This window comes from Podarcis melisellensis (genome assembly GCF_964234715.1).
Source record: "Podarcis melisellensis genome assembly, chromosome: 5".
Taxonomy (NCBI): domain Eukaryota; kingdom Metazoa; phylum Chordata; class Lepidosauria; order Squamata; family Lacertidae; genus Podarcis; species Podarcis melisellensis.
Window position 1 is genome coordinate 10,052,987 of NC_138537.1, and position 19,218 is coordinate 10,072,204.

Here is a 19,218-nt window from a genome sequence, read left to right on the forward strand (position 1 = left end):
GACACATCCTACAGCCGGGGAGATGTCCTGAGCTAGGGAAGTGGGGAGGCCAACCCTCCTCACTGGGAGAGGTCTTTCCCCGGCTCTGGTGTGGAGCCCTTGCAGGATCGCAGCCCGAAGATGCTTAAATGGGATGCAGCACAGGATAGGTGCTGTATTGCGCTGATGTCAACATGTTCCCTGGCGACAGGGGAAGTCTCAGCACCTCCGTCCTCTTCCCATCGGAAGGAAGCTGATTCTGCCGCTTGCTCACTTCTCCTCATGTGTTGCTATATAAAACTTACTTTTCACACACACACACGTATGTGTATATACATCTCGCCCTGTTCTTCCACTCTCAAAGGAACGCCCATTAATTTTAGGCAAATTTATTTGGAGTCAGTCCTATTCCGGTCAGTGGGATTTACTTCTGGGTAAGCACGCTCAGGATTGAGATGCCTCGTCTGACCAGGTGCTGTTGGGAATAATAAGGGTGGGGGCAAATGGAGAGAGGATCTTCATGGGCTGATCCATTGCCCCAGTTAAGCTGCAGGTCTCTTGGAATTCGGAGATCTCTCCTAAGCACATTTCAGGAGCAGTCGCAACGCTTCCCAGGGAACCTCCGTCGCATAACAGCTCAGCTTAACTGGGCGACGGATCCTGGCTGAACAGCTGGCAAGGAAACGAAAGACCCAAGAGACGATAATGCAGAGCCAAACTCTGCCCCGCTTTATGAAGGGGCATCTCAAGGGGGAGGGGGGAGATAGGCCCTTCTCTGTCCGCCAGGGATTCCCTCAAATCCTGTTCCGACAGCAGAAGGATTAGAACACAGAGATATAATTTTGTACTGAGGGAATGAGAATGGCAGGTTCGCAGGGCCCTCTTAGCAGCAGCCCCGGGGTGTTCTCCGTAAACCCAAGGCTTTGCTCAGTCGGGAGCCTGCAGCGCTGATAGCCTCTGTCCTGAACTGGACTCGAATCCGCCTTGGCTGGTGACATCCGCGACAAGCGTCCCAAAAAATCCTTCCTAGTCTCATTACGCTCACATCAACACTTCTAAAAGACGACCTGCGAAGACATGTGCTACAAATGCGAACGAAAAAGCGCCCAGGAAACCGCGCGAACCTGCAGGCTAGGAAACTATGGCGTGCATGCCTGCTTTTACCACTATAGGCGTGTAATGTTACTAAGGTCAATGGGACTTCTCCAGCGCGAAATCTTTTCTATTTGCTAAAGAGTTGTGACGTTGGTGCGTCTGTTCAGCGCACATACCGAACCCAGGAGATATGGTATACGCCTCACAAAAAACAACAGAAAGACTCTGATGGGTCTGGATTGCAACCTGGATCCACAACCCAACCAATTAACTGAAGCTCCAGGGTTTGAGCTGATGGGCTGATGTCCCTTCCTGAACACATACAATACTGCCCCAACCCTCCTGATCGCAGTCATATGCAAGTTTACTCAGAAGCAAGTCCCACTGAAATCAATGATTTTTCGTCACAGGCCTGGTTTGGAGCATAGCCCTAAAAGTGTTTAGGACTGTGTCGACAATCCTTCTTTACACAAGTGGTTTAGAACTGGGACACGTGCAATTATTTCTGTCTGTGATGATATATATACACATACAGACAGATACCTAAACCTAGATGTTGCGTTATTACATAGCTGTACTATGTAAGTGTAAGTACCGGTGGCATAGCGTGGGGGGTGCAGGGAGGGCCGGCCGGACCGGGCGCAACATCTGGAGGTTAGGGTTAGGGGGCGCAAATCCACGGGTTAGGGGGTGCAAATTACTTGCCTTGCCCCGGGTGCTGACAACCCACGCTACGCCACTGGTAAGTACAGATGTAGGGAGAGGAAAGAATCTAAATCCATTCCAAATAATGGGATGTGTGGATCGTATCAGCAGACAGGCCATCTTCACATCCCATTTGACGCCAGTGACAAAATTCCTTCTAATTTAAATGGGTTTGCAGTGCATTCACAAACAGCTTATAAGTATATGATAAACACAACACTGAAATACACTGGAGACAGGCAGGTGTTCACGAGCCAGTGCAACACAACTATTCTTTTTTGGCCCGTTTAGAAGAGCAGTTTCTAAATTTGAAACATGCCACCCCACTCCAAATCTCAAGAGCGTTTGAACGCGCAAACTCAGCCCTTTCCCTACAAACGACCATCGCAGGCATTTGAAATGTACTTCCTTCTTACGTACCTAAAAGCCGATAGCTAAGGCCCTGTTCGCAGGTGAGGGGTTTTGCCTACAAACTATAATAGAAATGTGAAAGCCACAAATTCTGAAGAGTGGCGCAAATATAGGGCTCTGGAAACTAATTGTTTCAAGTAACCTATATTTTTAACAAGGGAAAATAAGTGAGAGTTATTGGGGAAAGAGGCTGGTTGGAGAGGCTTTCCATCGTTTAATCCGTCACTTTCTCAAATAAAGTAACGCAAACTAAGGGATGTAACAGCGAAAACTTAAAAGCTGAACACAGAATACATTAGACTAGAGATCGGGATAGTAGGTTCTGCAGCATGAGTTAACTAGCGGCTAGGCATTCCCATAATCTCTATTGCTCCCCACAAACACTGAAGTTACTTCTCATTTGAGTACTTTAACTAAATCTCTCATTCATTCATTCATTCATTCATTCATTTTAAAAAGGGTTTTAACCCAGGTGTGGAAACTGTAAATTTCTCTCTACAGTTTTCTTCCCCACAATGACTAGATACAGTCGATGCGGCATGCCCTAATGTAATACACACACACACTTCTACCGCACGCCAGTTTCACCACAATGTATAGTTTACCTGCATGTAAAACAATTAACCGCGTCAGCTTGTCACTTTCAGAACACCAGGGACACAAGTGAAATGTACGAGAGGGAAATTGACCGGGGTTGTTCCTCAGCTGCCAAGGTGACAACTTGAATTACATTCCTAATGGAAAGGGGCTACTTTCCCCTCGATGCTAATTTGACCTTCAGAGAATACACGCTCTCTAGCATTTACTTAAGGGGGGAAAAAAACGAGGAAATAAACATCAAAACGATATGTAAAGAATACAACGTAAGATCGCACCTGGCCTTTTAACTCTTTGCAAATGGAACTAGTTTCCCCAGAAGTTTAAAAAACGAGCATCACGTTGTCTACGGCTGAGTTTGTGGGAAATGGGGCGAGGGGAGTTAGTTTATATGTGTGGGTATAAAACTAATATTACTAACTTGCTGGCACAATCAAACTTCAATCTCGGAACTATTCGCTTAAAACTACCAGCAACTGAAAAGTAAACCCAAAACACACAAAGGATCTGTTTAATTTTTTTCGTCCAGTGGGCTAAAATGAGGACCCCATCGCTATGCACTTAAACGTTATTCCTTGTCTCCCTGAGGCGTTTGATCAGTTCTTTTCCCATGTGAAGAAACTGGCAGCTCCAAGGCCGTCAGTGGAACTCCCATAACAAAAGTCCTGAAAAGCTGAATGAATTGGGCATATAATTACACACACACACACCCTCCTATCCTTTGCAGCTTATCTCTTATTCATGCAACATATATTGTCACCTAATCTCACCCTCAATATTGCGCTCCCTCGCTTTTTTTTTTGTAAGCAGCTACCACCACAACAACTACTATGACAAATTCCTCCCCGGCAGAAATTAACCAAAACTTCGTATCTGTCGCAAAACAAAGAGGCAAAGGTGAAAAATTGTGAAAATTGGAAGGGGTTAGTTATTTAAAGGTGGTTTGCTAATTACTCTTCCCCAGAGTTTAGGGAGTCATTGCCATCTGCGTCTTCCCCACAAGGAAGGATGCTTTGAATAAGTTTTGTTTTGTTTACTTACATCATGGGAACTGTAAGGTTTGGTCTTTGGTCTTAACGTATTGACTTAGCCGGAAGTCCAACTGCCTTAAACAGAATTGACTTACTAGTAGGGCTGCAATCATGGCCACATTTTCTTGGGAGTAAGTGTTACTACAGTAAATTCAGCAGGACTCCTCAGTAAATCTACATAGGATTGGGCTGTGTGTTGAGGACATCAGCTCTGATTATTTTAGTACTTGAAGACAATATCAAAACCTGATTCCATGCATGTGAGTCAAACTGAATTCTATAGGAGTAACGCCACATACCTAATCACTACTGATTAATCAAGAATGAATTAAAATACATCCAATCTTTCTGTCGTAGTATATTGTGTGTGTACATATCACACAAGTATACTCCAACGTGCAATACAGATACAGTACCTTAAACTGAGACTCACTTCATAATGTCTTCATGCACACTGGAATCGTTCTCAACACAAAACCAGTCCTTATTTCCTTGAATGGAACTTTTTTTCTGGGTACTTTGAATATCCACCTACCAATGCAGATACCCAATAAAAATGCTCTCTATACAATTGCCAGTTCTGGCTTAATTTATGGCCAGAATAGCTGTATGATTTATATAGATATATCTGTATTTTCACATCTGTATTTAAAATAGGCAAATGCCTACGATGAGCTACCGCAGCCTATCCCACAGACCCAAAAAATCAAACCACCTCCCGGCTCTATGCTCCATTGCACGGCCCTTGTGGGAAGAGAGAAGCCCAAAGTACCTTAAAAGCCGAAATCTGTTTGCCGTCAGATTCAGGCAGTCATTCCCCAACCCCCCTTGAGTCCTGGAGGCCAGCCTTGCTTGCTTCTGGGTTTGTGTTCAGAGCTGGATGGAGAAGCTTGGGAGGGGGTGGGGTGGAGAGAGATCCTCCAGAGATTGCTCTACCGCAAGAATTTGTCGCTTGGAGGAATAAGTACAGCTATTACAACCAAATCTACTAGCAGTCTAAATAATTAATTGAACCATTGCTCTTTGACCCTTGCAAAGTCCAATAGGGACCCGTTTGTAGTAATAATACCCCCCAAACGAGCCCTTGTCAAATATTCATTTAGTGGTTAATTCGAGCCATTTCCCCTTGGGACAGCCTGTAATACCAGCCTCTCCGGCTTGCCAAGAAACCCTGTTAATCTACCTCTCCAGGTCAGCAAAATATTTTAACACCCCGTCCTTAAAATGCTACCAATAATAATAATAATAATAATAATAATAATAATAATCCTTCCCCCCCCCAAAAAAAAGAAATCACAGGGGATCTCCTAATCTTTATCCATGGTCTGTCTATTTGCTGGGGCTAGGCTTAAGGAAATGTGACACTCCATCTCAGCCACCCGACATCCAAGCAACGTGCCTATTTTTAAAAGGAGAAGAAATATAGGTGGAGAGCAGCCCTTAAAAGGATCATGAGCCCCACTTAAAAGGGATCTGGGGAAAATACATTTCTACACGCTGAAGGAGCAAAACAGGGGCGTTAAACAACTGTTATACCTATATTTCAGAGATAGGAGGGAAATCGAAAATGCTGCCTCCTATTTGTTAAAGCGGCTGAATAAGGCGGGGGGGAGCTCTTTCTAGATTTGCATGAATAACGTTTCTGCTCAGTTCATTTAACTGTGCCTATCTCACGGCCTCAATCACTGCAAGAGAGCGGATTTCAAATGCGTTTTCTTAATCGCGCATACAAAAGCTCATTATAATTTTCATAATAATAATAAGTTTTGGTCACCTCACAGTTTGGAACGGAGGGGGAAGGTGGCAGAATTCATTAAGCAAATTTTGTTTAAAAGCAAATGATTCTCTGCGGCCCTGGACGCATTTGCAAGCGTTCACCTAACAATCCCGCCACGTCGCTCAGTTTCTTTGACGACTGATTCAGACCAAGCTCTCCTTTCCAGGTAATCAACTAAAATTAACAACAACAAGAACAGTGTGGAAATCGGTAGTACGGGATGAGAGAATTATCGTGAAAAGTGTACATTCAACAATTTGAAATGTGAGCGAGAGGGGAGGAAAGCTTTTTACCACGGCACGTGAAGAATCTCTCCTGGGCGCGTTTAACATCGCAAGCAAATCCTCTAAGACCGTTTTACATTCATAAACGTGGGGAGGAAATCGGGGCGAAGGACTTAGAATTCCAAATACTAATTTAACCCTTCTGTCCTATTCCTTTCTGGAAAGCGAGCACATCGCTCCTGAGCGCCCAGTAGCCCAAAGAGGGGTGAAATCCTGCGTGTGAGACTCTTTGTAGGGCGGCCTTCTAGAAAGCAAGGCCTGAAATCAAACCCACCGATTGTAGTTTGCAAATTGTGGAGTCACACAAAGGGCTGGTGGAGAGGGTTTCAAGAATTCAATAAAATGGCCCGGACTTTTGTAATTAAACACCTTGCTCCTAAGAACCCGCATCTAAGCACTTTTACGGGGAAGAACCTCACTCACATCAATGGCACTTGATTCCGAGTGAACGGATTCCTAAGAACACATTGCAAGGATGTACAGTCATGGGACTGACTTTCCAGCAAGCTGTGTCCTAATTCTTGCCTTGGAGCCCGATTTGGAACAGATTTACTGGAAATTCCCTCCCAGTAAGTATGTTTAGGGTCTGTTAGGAAGCCGTCCAAGCACACGGTGTCACTTTCCCAAACAAATGGATTTTAGCTGAGATGCCAGTAAGCGGCCTAAGCTAGCAGCTAAGGAAGAATCTCTAAAATAAATGAATAAATTGAAACACCTAACAATTGCCATTCACTGAGAAATAATACTTTGCTGAGGAATAATTAAACACTTGCTTCTTCAGCTTTTTTTAAAAAAATTGTACGATTTCCCCCAAAACGTTCTACTCTGAAATGGCTTTCAGAAATCCTAAACAACAGTATTCATTTTTGGTTCGGGCGGTGAAATGTATACTTTCTGAAATTTGCTGTATGTGGGAGGGAAATGGCTCTATAGTGCCTGAAGGATTTCAAGAGAGAAATCTAGTCTGCGCCAATGTCTTAAGCTGCTGTGGCGAGGGCTCTACCGTACAGGCCCGGATTTATTTCATTTTCACCCCAGATTTGGCATTAGTTTTTCCATTGATTCCCACAGAGCATACTTCTCTATAAGCCTATTTAAAATGCAAACCACGATTCACAAAACTCTCACTTTCACGATCCTCAGGCATTTGTCTGCAAGAATCGCAGCCCAGTCCCAAATATACTTGAAAATAAGTCCTATTGATTTTCATCGGGCTTTACTTCCGCATAAGTATTTCAGGATTGCAAATAATGTCCCATTGATTTCAGTAGAATTTACCCAACAAACAGGTGCATTACAAACCTGTGGGAAAGCAGATATCTTTACAAGCTAAGGCTCGACATACTTTTTCTTACTTTTAAAAAAAGTATATTTAAGGGTACAATGAAAATAACAGCATAAAGTTAAACAAGATATACCTCTCTGCCAGACGAAGTTGTCTTCTTTAATGTGCGTTTTGGAGGGGTGGGAGAGGGCTTGAGTTTCGCAGCTTTTTCCTGAAACTGGCTGCTTCACCTCGCTGGTGAATTATGAACTAGGAAGAGAGAGCTTTTGTGAAAGCCTATGGCATTACAAAATTGAATAGATTATTATTCTCAGTATTGATGGCTTACATTTAAATCCACCCCACCCCCTCGCCCTGGCTTTCTCTTTTCCCACCTCCTCAGAGACCCAAAACTCCCTCGTCTGCAATGAAAAAAACAAACCAGGGAAAGTTTAGCAAGGCGCAGAGAGCTGCCCGTTTTTGCGTTGTTGTGGTGCAATTGTCTTGAAACCGCGACTTTGCCATTTCCCCCAAACACACACGGAGGACTGTAGAATACACACACCAGCACACACGCACACCGCAGCCAGCCAAGCCTCACTTCAAGTCCATTTTCTCCCAAAGCACAGCGCTTCAAGCGGAGATCGCCCTGCTTACGAGAGAAGTTAAGAGAGCCACGCACCTCGCTCGCTTCCTACTTCTGCTGGTTCGCCTCGCGTTCACAGTCCAGCCTCATCTGAACTCCGGGGGCTTTGGTCAGCTTTCAGGTGGCAACAAGTGGTCGTTTCTTCCAGCAGCGAAAATCACCCAACCGACTTTCTATGCCATGTTACTTTTCTCATTTATTATAGCAGAAGAAAAGTGTCACTTACAGTCGGCTGCGTTTTCCATTGTCGAAGGATTACTCATTTCATATAGTTATCTGGGCCACATCCAATTTCAGGCCTCGCATTATTTTAAGTAGAAACTAATTGGCACTGAAATTACCTTCTGAAAACAAAGCAGGAAAAGATTTCCTCATTCCTAGAGTGTTATTCTACAATATTATTTATCACACCAGTTTATAACTGGTCCTTGAGCAGCACGGAATAAAAAATATAATAACATAAAATTCATCCTGCTTTCTGAAAATAAATCGAAGACTCAAGTGTTATTTCAGTGTCCATATTTCAAAAATTTATTTATCTCAAACTGTGCATAATGGAGTAAAAACTTAACTCAAATATGTACCTGTTTATAAGGATGGTATTAGTTCAAATATATATATGTCTGTGTATATATACATATCCATGTATATGTATATATACATATGTATATATAGATGTATGTATGTATGTATATGTGTGTGTCTATATATATAATATACATATATGCACACCCACATACACATGGACTGCCGGCGGACTGATTTCAGATAATACACAGCCGAGTACAACTACGGGAAATGAGGAGGGACAAAAATTAAAAGAACTTAAAATAGCGTCACAATAAATTTACAGAAATATTACAAACCATAAGAAAATATTTCAAACACAAGAATTTCAGATTGTTTTGCTGTCGTTTTAGCTGAACAGGAGAAAGTTTGAAAACAAAAAAAGCTATTTAAATTAACAAATGTGTGTGAACCTGCAATACAATTTTTGCTTTTTAAACAACGTGTAAAAAATGTAGTACACCCTAAACTTTTGCCCTTTTATATAAAAAAAAACAGTTCCAGTTCAATGGTATGCAAGTACTTATTCTATTTATTTTTTTGCCTTTTGTACAATTGCTAAAACAATTAAAACGTCCAGATTTTTGTTTTAAAATAAAATTCAGCTTCCTTTTTTGTGCAGCTGCTATAAATCCATCTATCCAATTATCAGAGCGTCTTAAGTAGACTCTGATGTATTTTAAAAATAATTGGCAAATTCTCAAGGTTTCCCCCCTCCTCTTTTTAATATAAACAATGGGCTTTTCGATTGCCATGTTTATTTTGATAAATACTGTACAAAAGTTGCTTGCAAATATTAAAACATTTCCCACCCCATTTCCCAGTCTCCTTCCCTTCCCCCCTCCCACCTTCCTACGTCGCTTTCTGGAGTCTAGTTCTAAAGATTATGGGTCAAGACTTTTTTTATTTTTTACTTTAAAAAACCTTTTCTGCAAAGTACCATTTCCATAGGAACTTCGGGGGTGGGGGTGGGAGGGATGGGGGAGAACAGGTTTGGTGGAGTCGCATCCCTTTCCAAAGGAGAGGGAGGGAGAAAACAAAAATAAAAAGATCTATACAAGTTCCTTGATGGGTTTGGAATTTTTTTCTTTTCTTTTTTTTTGTATCTGATTGGTTTCTCCCTACCCAGTTATTCTCTGTACAAAAATAGTGTCCCCCCCAGAAAAAGAGGACAGGAAGGGGAGAAAGGGGGAAAAAGTCAGAAGTTCAGAATTTCTAATAAAAGTTTGTTGCTCGGTCTAGATTTCTCGCCCTCGCCTTCCTCGCGTCTCGCCCACCCCCCCGTGGGTCTTACATATGGGAGAGCGGGAGCGTGCCGTTTATGGCCGTGCCGGGCACAGGTGCGTTCTGGTAATGCTGCGACATGTGCAGTCTGCTGGGGGCGGCCGGCTCCGCCACTTCAGGCCCGGGCAGGTACATGCTGATCATGTCCCGGAGGTCTCCGGTTTGGCACGGAGCCCTGGAATGGGAAGAAGACGTGACCACGGGGGGACTGGAGCTGGACTCCGTCTTGACCACGGATCCCATGGAGCCCAGGCTCATCCCCGGGGTCCCCTGCTGCGAATAGGACATGCTGCTGTAGGTGGGCGAGCCGTTCATGTAAGTCTGGGAGCCCGCCATGGAGTTGTACTGCAAGGCGCTCACGTCGTAGCGGTGCATGGGCTGCATCTGCGCGGCGGCGGCCGCGGCCGCGGCGTTGTGCGCGTTCAGGCCCGGGTGCTGCGGGTAGCCCAGCTGCTCCTGCATCATCCCGTAGCCGCCGTTGGTCCAGCCGTTCATGTGCGCGTAGCTGTCCATCCGCTGGTTGACTCCGGCCGCGCCCAGCGTGGCCCCCACGCCGACCCCCGCGCCCATGGAGTTGGAGCCCGGCGCCAGCAACCCGCCGGGCAAAGTGTACTTATCCTTCTTCATCAGCGTCTTGGTTTTCCTCCGGGGTCGGTATTTATAATCCGGGTGTTCCTTCATGTGCAAGGCGCGCAGCCGCTTGGCTTCGTCGATGAAAGGTCTCTTCTCAGCCTCCGAGAGAAGTTTCCACTCGGCCCCGAGGCGCTTGCTGATCTCCGAGTTGTGCATCTTGGGGTTCTCCTGCGCCATCTTCCGCCGCTGGCCCCGGGACCACACCATGAAGGCGTTCATGGGTCTCTTGACCCGATCCGGGCTGTTCTTCTGGTTGTTGGCCCCGGAATTACTGTTGCCCCCCGCGCCTCCCCCCGCTGTCTGCTGGGGGGCGGGAGGCTTCAGTTCGGTTTCCATCATGTTGTACATTCAAACGGCTTTTTTCGGCCGAGGGGGCGCAGCAACGGGCGGCCGGGAGGTTTCGGAATGGTGGTGGGCAAACAAACCAACGCAGCTTCGAGGAACTCCGGCTAGTTAAAAGCACACCGGCGCATAGAGAGAGGGCGAGGGAGAGAGGAATCCGACAATCGCCCCCCAAAAAATAATAATAAAAGGAAGGGTCTGTAGTGGGACAAAAGCGAAGAGGAAAGGCAGCCGACAGGAGCTCGAGAGTGTCCCAACCTGGACTTGTCTTCTCTGGGAGGGGGGAGGGAGGGGAGAGCTCCCCCTCCAAAACAGATCCTCCCCCGATCGGATCAACACCGGGATCTTCCTCCCTCTGCAAGCAGCCCACGGACGACTATTCAAGCAGGAGAAGCATAACAAAGAAGGCTTGGAGAGTCTTGATTGAGAAACTTCTTCCTGGTCCGTTTCCCCTCCTTTCTTTCTTGCGATTCTTTCCTTCTTTTCTCTCTCTCTTTCTGTATTTCTGTAAGACTAAAAGAGCCAGCAAAAGTCTCTTTCCCCCTTTTTTTGTTGTTGTTGTTTTTTTGTGTGTGTGTGTGTTTTTCCCCTCCTAAACACTCACTCTCACACTCTCTCCCTCTGTCTTTCTCTCTCTCTCTCTGCCTTGACAACTCCTGATACTTTTTTGAACAAGTTAATAGACAACCATCCATGTGATGGGGGGCTTGTCAGGGAATAAATGCGTTTGCCCCGGCCAATCAGCGCCCGCCGGCTCCTCCACTGAGCACAAGCCTCGACTTGGAGTTTTGCATGAAAGGGGGCGGGGCTTCCCGCGCGCCAGCCGGGACAGCTCGGCTTGGGGAAGCGGGAAGAGAGAGAGAGAGAGGGAGGGAGGGAGGGCGAGGAGGAGGAGGAGGAGGAGGAGGAGGAGGCGGGTCTTCGAGGCAGCCACTGAAAGGGCCCCTTGGAGCTCCTCTTACAAGCAACAGGTCACACACGCCTTGAGGAGGAAGTGTGTAAACAGCATTCTTGCGACATTAAAAACAAAACAACAAAAAGCCCCACTCCGCAACAACTTGATGTTGACTTGAGACTGAGTGAGGAAGGTTGCAACTCCCCCCTCTTTATTTTCATTTTTTGCGTGACAGATGGGGGGTGGGGAAAGGAGAAGGAAAGGCAGCAACCCTGCTTCTGAAGGATTTTAGCAGGACTGGGGATCTGCTAGTTTGGCTTCCTTTTCCAATTGCTCAGCCCCCGCATAACAATGCCTCTAGGACCAGCGCAGGCTGCTAACCAGCACGAAACGCAGGGAGCCCACGAATAGTCCCCACTGCTTTTGTAAGGACCTCGTTTGCTGCCCAAGACTGCTGACAGCCCCTCCTGCAAAATAAGGCCTAGACGCCGCCTGCTCCAACCGACCTGACCCCTTAGGCCTTCTCCGCTGAGGTTGCCATCCTTCTGGTGGCTGTGCAACCAAAATTACTAGAAAATAAGGCCCATGGTGGCATCCGGGGCACTTAGGAGCAGACAACTGGGCAGAACCCAGCCTCGGCAAGAGCAGCAGACCCCTCCTGGTCCTGCTTATGGAAAAGGCTGCGATGACCTCCCTGCACGCACACTTGAGGTCCTCACACCGCAGGCAAGGGGACATATTTCTTAGTAAACTTGTGTATGGCTGGGTTCTTCGGCTATCGCTGCGACCCAGGGCTACTGCGATTTGCCTGGCCTTCGGTGGCTCTTAATTTACACGAGGCTCCCTTGCGCGCATCCGTGTCATTGGCACCGGCGGGATTTACTTCCACAGGCAAGGCATTTAGGTTTGGAGGGCTGTTTTCCTTTCTAGACCAAGTTCCCTCCAGGCTCGTTGGCCTCTTTCTGCCCCTTCCCCCAATTCCACGCCTGAAAGCAACGCCAAGCTGGGCTCCCACTCCCGCCCCCCTAACACCTGATCCTCTCCAATATTCCTCTGGTGGCTGCTTTGCCGCAGACATTTCTACGCGGAATAAAGGAGTGCTGCATGTCTGCCTGTCTTTCTCTCCCCTGAGCCCGCACTCCTCTACTCCCTCAAAAGTCTAAAGGCCAGATTGGGTGAAAAGCCCAGAAACCCTCCTAAAAACTGTATCCCCCTCCTTGCGCCGCAATCGCTCCCCACCCTTCCTCTCCACGGTTACCAAGCGTGGCCTTGCTCCTTCCCCTCCCTTGCCAGCCTCGGGAAGCAGGTGCGCAGGGACGAGAGGAAGTGGGGAAGGGACGGGGCAGGAGGGAGAGCCGCGGGCGCGCGCGCAGGAGGTGCTGGAGGGAAGCTTTCCGACCGGGGCCCGCGGGGGAGTGGGAGTGGGTGGGGGTGGGAGAGAGAGGTGAGGTGAGATCCCCCCCCCGCCACGGCGAGGTGGCGACCCAGCTGTTACAAATAGGTAGCTCTTCTTTCCCCCCCGGTCCCGATGCTCAACAAAGCGCCAGCTAAGTTTACTTCGAAGCTCTCATTAGGATCTTTGGGGCTAAAACGCACTTGAATACAAAGAAACGCACGCGCGCACCCCTCCCCCGCGCACCGTTTCAGCTTTATAAAGTGCTTAAACATTGTTGCGGGGGCTCTCTCTCCCCCCTCCCCCCCCAGAGCCGCTTTAACCCCTGAAACTGAATAAGAAAAAATGTAGAGATTTCTATTGCTGGACACGTTCCGTTTTGTTGGAAACTCCGGCAAATAGATTATTTTCTCCCCCACCTCCTCCTCACTCGACATTGCTTTCACGCTTTTTCTGCATGCTCCTGAAGGACCCTTTTCAGACCACGTTCAGAAAATACAGCAAGCTACATCTAACTTAGAAAGAAAAGGCCCCGACACACATACACGAAATAAAACGGGTTTTCCCGCTAGCCCCGATTTTTCTTTTTTAAGTTTGTTGGGAAACTTCAAAGGGATGCCACGGAAGGAAGGAGAGTGGGGAGGGGGCTGGGTGGAGAATGGCTTCCCTAATATGAACTATATTTTTATTTCTTCTTTGGGACTTGGAGAGAGACTGCAAAAACTGAGAAAGTCTTGATAACATTTTAAAACTCTTAATCGGGTCAGTTAAAAAAAAAAGCTGAGAAGTGATTTTGAAACACAAAAGGAAAGGAGAAGCGTCTGGAAGGACGCCTGGACTTTTAGCGCTGGGGGTTTTACGCATGGGGTTGGTGCGCCCCCTACCGGTCAATTCGCCTTTCCCCCTTTAAAACACACACACACTCTCTCTCTCTCTTACACACTTATTTTCCCAATAAACCAAATACTTCTCAACAAGGCTTGAAATAATAGAGCAGGTAGCTGGGCGATGTGAGTATCATCGCTACTCTACTTCGTTAGGCTCATGAATATTAGTTTATTTATTTGTATATTTCCTTACTGAGACTTACACATTAGGAATAGAAGCCTGCGCCTGCAATCCTCAGACCGCTAGCTTTCACATAGCCTCCTTGATTTTATTCATTGCAATCGTAGTAAATAATATCCAACCGTGGCCCTTACATTTCCCCGTGTGGGGAAGAAAACAGACAGTTAACGCCGAGCTCCTCTCCCATCTACTCTCCGCCCCACACATATATGGAGCACGCCTAGTTGTCCAGGCACCATATTTAACTTTGTTGTTGTTTATAATTTAGCCTAAATAGTTGATAACGTCCTTAAAAAAAATCTTATGGATAATTAAGTTCGAAGAAAAGGGGTGGGTGTGGGAGGCTGTGATTTTGTCTCTGTTAATACAATGATAACTGATGGCTGATGAGGTATTTTTTTTAGAAAGGGGGGGGCAACACACACATCTTACTGTACATGGAGGCAGTCTCCTAGCGGATTGGGGAAGAGGAGAGTGATTCCCCCCTAATCCACACACACACACAAACGCATAACTAGATGCTTTTTATTGGCACTGAACTCTATAATAACACAGTTAAGAGGTTAAAGTGGCTGGTTTCGCTCTTTGTTAATTGCATTTATCATCTAAATAAGGTATGGAGCTGCCTAACAATTGCGTTATCACGAGTATTTACCGCTTTATTTTAATTAGCCGTGTTTTCCTTATCAGTGCAATGAACTGTCTCTGGCATATATACATAATAATGCGCTATAGAAAAATAAGATAAAAGCGATAGCGCATTGCACGCCCCCCCGCCCCCCGTCACCCGCGCCCAATCTTCACTTTTCCTTTTTCAGACCTAGGTATACACGTATACGCGTCGAGAGATCCTGGCTTCCCTCTTAAACCATATTTGTGCACACATAGGTAAAGATAAACTGAGATAGCGATAGAGTCACCCACGGTTTTATCTCCTGCTTCAGACTAACAGCACCTCATTCATTTCCCCCCTTCGCCAATGGTAGGATACAGACATTCTCTAAAGAGAGGCCTGGAGAGCGACGTTTTAATCTGAATGGATTTAAAATTCGTTGCCTTTGGTATAATTTATGGAAATGAAATAAACAGCCCCCTCCCAATGTTTCACAGCGACAGAGTGTTAAGGGGGGGGGGGAGAGAGTTACTGTTATGAGCTTATTAAGAAGAGGTGTTGAATGTTTTAATGCCTCGGATTTATATTTACTTTCTTTCTGATCTAAACTACCACTTAAGTCAGCAAAGGCTGGCATATCCCGACGTGTGTGTGTGTGTGTTCGGCTGCGGGGGGGGGATATATATTTTTATTAGTACGATTATTGGTTTGTCTTTGCTCCGTCTTAACTTCCCAAGTTATCTTGTCTTCAGGAGATGGAAAGATTACGGCCCCCTGTTTTATTTTATTTTATTTGGTCCTGAGCTGCAAATAGAGGTTTAACTTGCAGCAATTAGGCGGGAGCTAGCCAAGCATCTTACTATTATGATGCTCGTTAAAAACCCTTCTTTTCTACATCTGCATTTGAGTGTGTTCTCCTGTACTCTTAATCTTCTTATGGAAATGAAGGCGAGCGGCAGGGAACCAGCGGAGACTTAGAGAATGTCCTTGTTAGGATGGAATTTCTCAGCACTGTTAATTAGCAGAGTTTGACGACCACCAGTATTGGGGTGGGGTGGGGGGTGGGGGCTCTGTTTAACCACTCACAGACCCGTTGGCTAGGAAGGACCGAGTTCTTTTCTTTATTTAATGTTGTAATTTGAAGGGGGAGGGGACTCTGAAAAGAGCCTCCTGTTTGACAGTTAGGGGCTAAGAGAATTTTTATCTCCCTGTGAAATAATTACTGCCTTGATAACTCAATTGTCTGCAAAATGTCAACCTGTGACCTCAAAAGTTTTTATTTTATTGCCCCCAAAGATTTCTTTTTAAATAACAAAATGTAACGGGTACACAAATACTCTCCCTGTACTCTGTGACTTGCTTGAATACATTTTTCAAAAACCATGTTTTAAACCATGTTTTAAAACAGTCACCAACTACTATAAATTCTAGTTATTTCAAAAAGTCACAAGAAAAATGAGTGTGCTGATGAATTTCGGTGGAGGGAAGGATAAGAAATAGTTCCAGGTCCAATAAATCTGTTGGAAAGAAGGGCCCTCCATAGTAGATAGTACATTCAAGAAAGAAATGTTTTGTTTTCACTTTTAAAACTATATTGACAGTTATATATTAAAACTCATCATTGACTGCAAAAAATTCAGAACACCACTCAAATAATGGAATGTCATGCTGTCTTTGAACGCTAGACACCTTAAAAGCTAGATAAACAAGAAAATGCATCCCTAGAGACTGTTCACAACTAACTGTAATAAGAGCAGTATAGTAATTTAATATATCATGTAATATAGGATAATATATGTATTTGGTCCATCACTTGGGAATTATTGTACAATATTATTCATCTTGTATGAACCACCATGTAAGTTAATAATTATATACAGTTATATTATATAGACATAATCTACATTCTTAGGACAGCTCTGTCTTATTTTTTTTAATTGAATTTATACACCGTCCTATACCCGGAGGTCTCATATTATATTCCACCCCAACCATATGCTAGCATGATCCTATCTATGTTATGCTAGACATAGGCTTATAATATGAGCAACACCAATACTTTTGTTTGTTTGTTTAGTAGCATTCTGAATATGCACCTAGCATGTGGACTTCCCTTATGTTAAGAAACATTTCCATTCTACAATAAAGGAGAATTCCACTCAGGACTGATTTAAAGTAAACTCGACGTTTTCTCCTATATGTGGAACTTTTTTGGGTAGTTGGAGAAAGAGAAAAGGGAGGTTGTTTCATTTCATTTCATTTTTAGAAACCCAGTCTACGGTGCTCACAGTGAATTAATAAGAAATCGTGTGTGTGTGAATACACATTTCAAAATACGTAAAAGAGTGGTTTAAGTCTTTAAAATTACTTTTATAATACTGTAGTTAAAAATCGCTTATTACTTTGAAATTGCTACCTGAAGGTGTTTAAACTGCTTTGGCTCTTTGTCCAGCAAGCCACCCGATTGTCACTCTCAGATGCAGTATTATGTTCCTTAGGGGGAGGGGGCGACAGTGATTCCTCACTAAACCCAACTCTGCCCCATAAGTTGTCAGACTCCCAGATTGTCTCCCCTCCTTTTACCTCCAACAACCGAAAGAAGGCAGGTCAAGGTTTTTGCAGATAATTCTTTAGTCTTAACTACCATTAATGACATAATTATATAAGAAAGGAGTATTTCTTTTCTCTCGGTAGTGAGAGAGCCTTGACCGAACTGCCACCCGCGCTCTTCCAGGTTGTCCTACATTTACACACAAACACGCGGTTTCAGATGAAGGACCCCAAAACAAAATAAGATAATAAAAATAAGGTAACAAAAACCAAATCTCCTTAAGGAATTCGTCGACCTCAATGGGTACGATGCGACCACCTCTCCCTCTAAAAGAACGGGGTTTTGTTTTGGTTTTTTGTTTGTTTTTAAAGAGGTTGTTGGGTATATCCGGGTAGTACTGAAAACAGCGGAGAGGATAGCAAACCACCTGTTAGAGTGATTGGATGAAATGTCACCCGGCTGAAATGTCCCCTTAATTCCAAAGGGGCTACTCTAGAGTAAGGAGCTTGACGAGTGCATCCTGTAGGTTGGCCTGCGAGCGCTCCAACTGGAGAACAGCCTTTACCAAAGGTATCCTGGGTTTTGAAGACGCTCGAACTCAGGACGAAAGGGAGAAACGTGCTTGGCAAACCCTCACAGTGATCAACTCCCGCCCGGAAACCTATGTCCCCACTGTGGAAGGATGTGTGGATCCAGAATTGACCTCCACAGTCACTTACGGACTCACTGTTAAGACCGTTATCATGGAAGACAATCTTACTCGGCAACGAGTGTTTGAAGAAGGAGGAGGAGGAGGAGGCCAGGAAACCAAGGCTTCCATTCATAATGAATGAATTTGTAATAGCCACCAACCCCCATCCCAGACCCCACAAACTAGGCGCATAAGATCGCATATTTGTATCCTGCCTCAAGTAACCCAAATTAAATTCCACCCTCAGTTGCCTATCTGCAAATGCTGATCGGAATTTCCATTTCTCTTGCTGGTAAAAGTAGGCGTGATCACCCCTTAACTATCCTGATACTGAGCAAGATTTTTACCCCCCAATTCTTCACACATTCTCTTTAAAGTAAATTGCTCTGTGTTGCGGTTGAGCTTACTTTCAAATCAAGTAGCTTTAGGATCGCAGCCATGGGAAGCAAGTCCCATTCAGTTCGGTGGGATTTTAGAGGGAACGTGTTTAGGATTGGATTCCTCGAGATACCCTGAGGAGCCCAATCCTAACACGTTCCCTCTAAAGAATATTACTAATCTGCATCAGACGATCTCGCAGTAAATGCTGCAAAGAGGATTACAATCTCCCTCCACTCCTAAAAATGTATTGATAGGCAGAGAACAAAGCGAACTCCTTTGCCCCTCTTTGACCACCCTGAATATGGGTAGGGTGGTTAATGCCTATTCAGGGGCACCTAAATCCTCCTTATCTTGTCTGCGCCTTTGGACCCAGATCCTAAATAGCCTTCCTGGAAATAAATTCCATAGGATCCAGCGGAGACTGACTTCCAAGTGGTGTGTTTAGACGCAGCTGGCGTCTTTAAAAACCCTCGTAATTACCCTTCTCCTTCAACACCCCACTCCAATACTACTCTATCCCCCATTCTCTCCTTCTTCCGAATAAATGTGATCACACCCTTGCTTTAAAATAAGCACCCCAGAATCTTGAAAATAAATGCGACATTCCAGGACCGCTAAATAAAGACTCGTTCGGTGCGCTGCGCTGCACCTTTAATCGGAAGTCAAAGTCTCACAGCGCAGAGCAAAGCGTTTTTTCAAGGAAAGCGTGGATAGCTTGCAAGTGACAGCGTCGACGCCATTCCACTTCATAATACGTGTTTTCGTGCTTAAGGTGCCACAAGAATCTCGGCTGATTTTGCGGCAACAACCTAACAGGTCTCCCTTTGGGAAAGGGCGCGCAGAGCGCAGCCTCCGTGATCTCCCGTCAGGATCACTTTTGCCTGACGATTTTTAACAAGCAAACTTTCTTTCCCACTGAAACTTGCTAAATTCGTGTTTAACAGGGTTGCAGTCCTATGCACACTCACGTGGCAAGAAGGTCCTCTGTTTCATTACTTGGAGGAAATCCCC

General features: G+C 45.3%; 2 protein-coding genes across 9 annotated transcripts in view; both read right to left on the bottom strand.

Annotated features, from left to right (window-relative positions):
• LOC309369918 (uncharacterized protein) overlaps positions 1-19,218 on the bottom strand; it is a 456,081-nt gene that overhangs the window by 79,142 nt on the left and 357,721 nt on the right. Inside the window, exons 7-8 of one of the 8 annotated variants that reach the window (XR_014168271.1) lie at positions 7,826-8,133; positions 7,298-7,440 (exon numbers count right to left, since the gene is read on the bottom strand). The exons of 6 other annotated variants lie outside the window; for them this stretch is intronic. The gene's annotated coding sequence lies outside the window, so the exon portion shown is untranslated. Of the gene's footprint in view, positions 1-7,297; positions 7,441-7,825; positions 8,134-16,940; positions 17,168-19,218 lie in introns of those variants that run through there. One more of the 8 variants, XR_014168273.1, reaches the window with a different exon arrangement.
• Positions 8,222-11,391, bottom strand: SOX2 (SRY-box transcription factor 2). Its single transcript, XM_081911349.1, has one exon. It carries the CDS (start codon positions 10,619-10,621, stop codon positions 9,647-9,649), a length of 975 nt encoding a protein of 324 aa, XP_081767475.1. The 5' UTR covers positions 10,622-11,391; the 3' UTR covers positions 8,222-9,646.

What these genes read in the sequence shown, in the direction of transcription:
- SOX2 (XM_081911349.1), bottom strand. Translation starts at nt 10,621, where the DNA reads ATGTACAACATGATGGAAACCGAACTGAAGCCTCCCGCCCCCCAGCAG.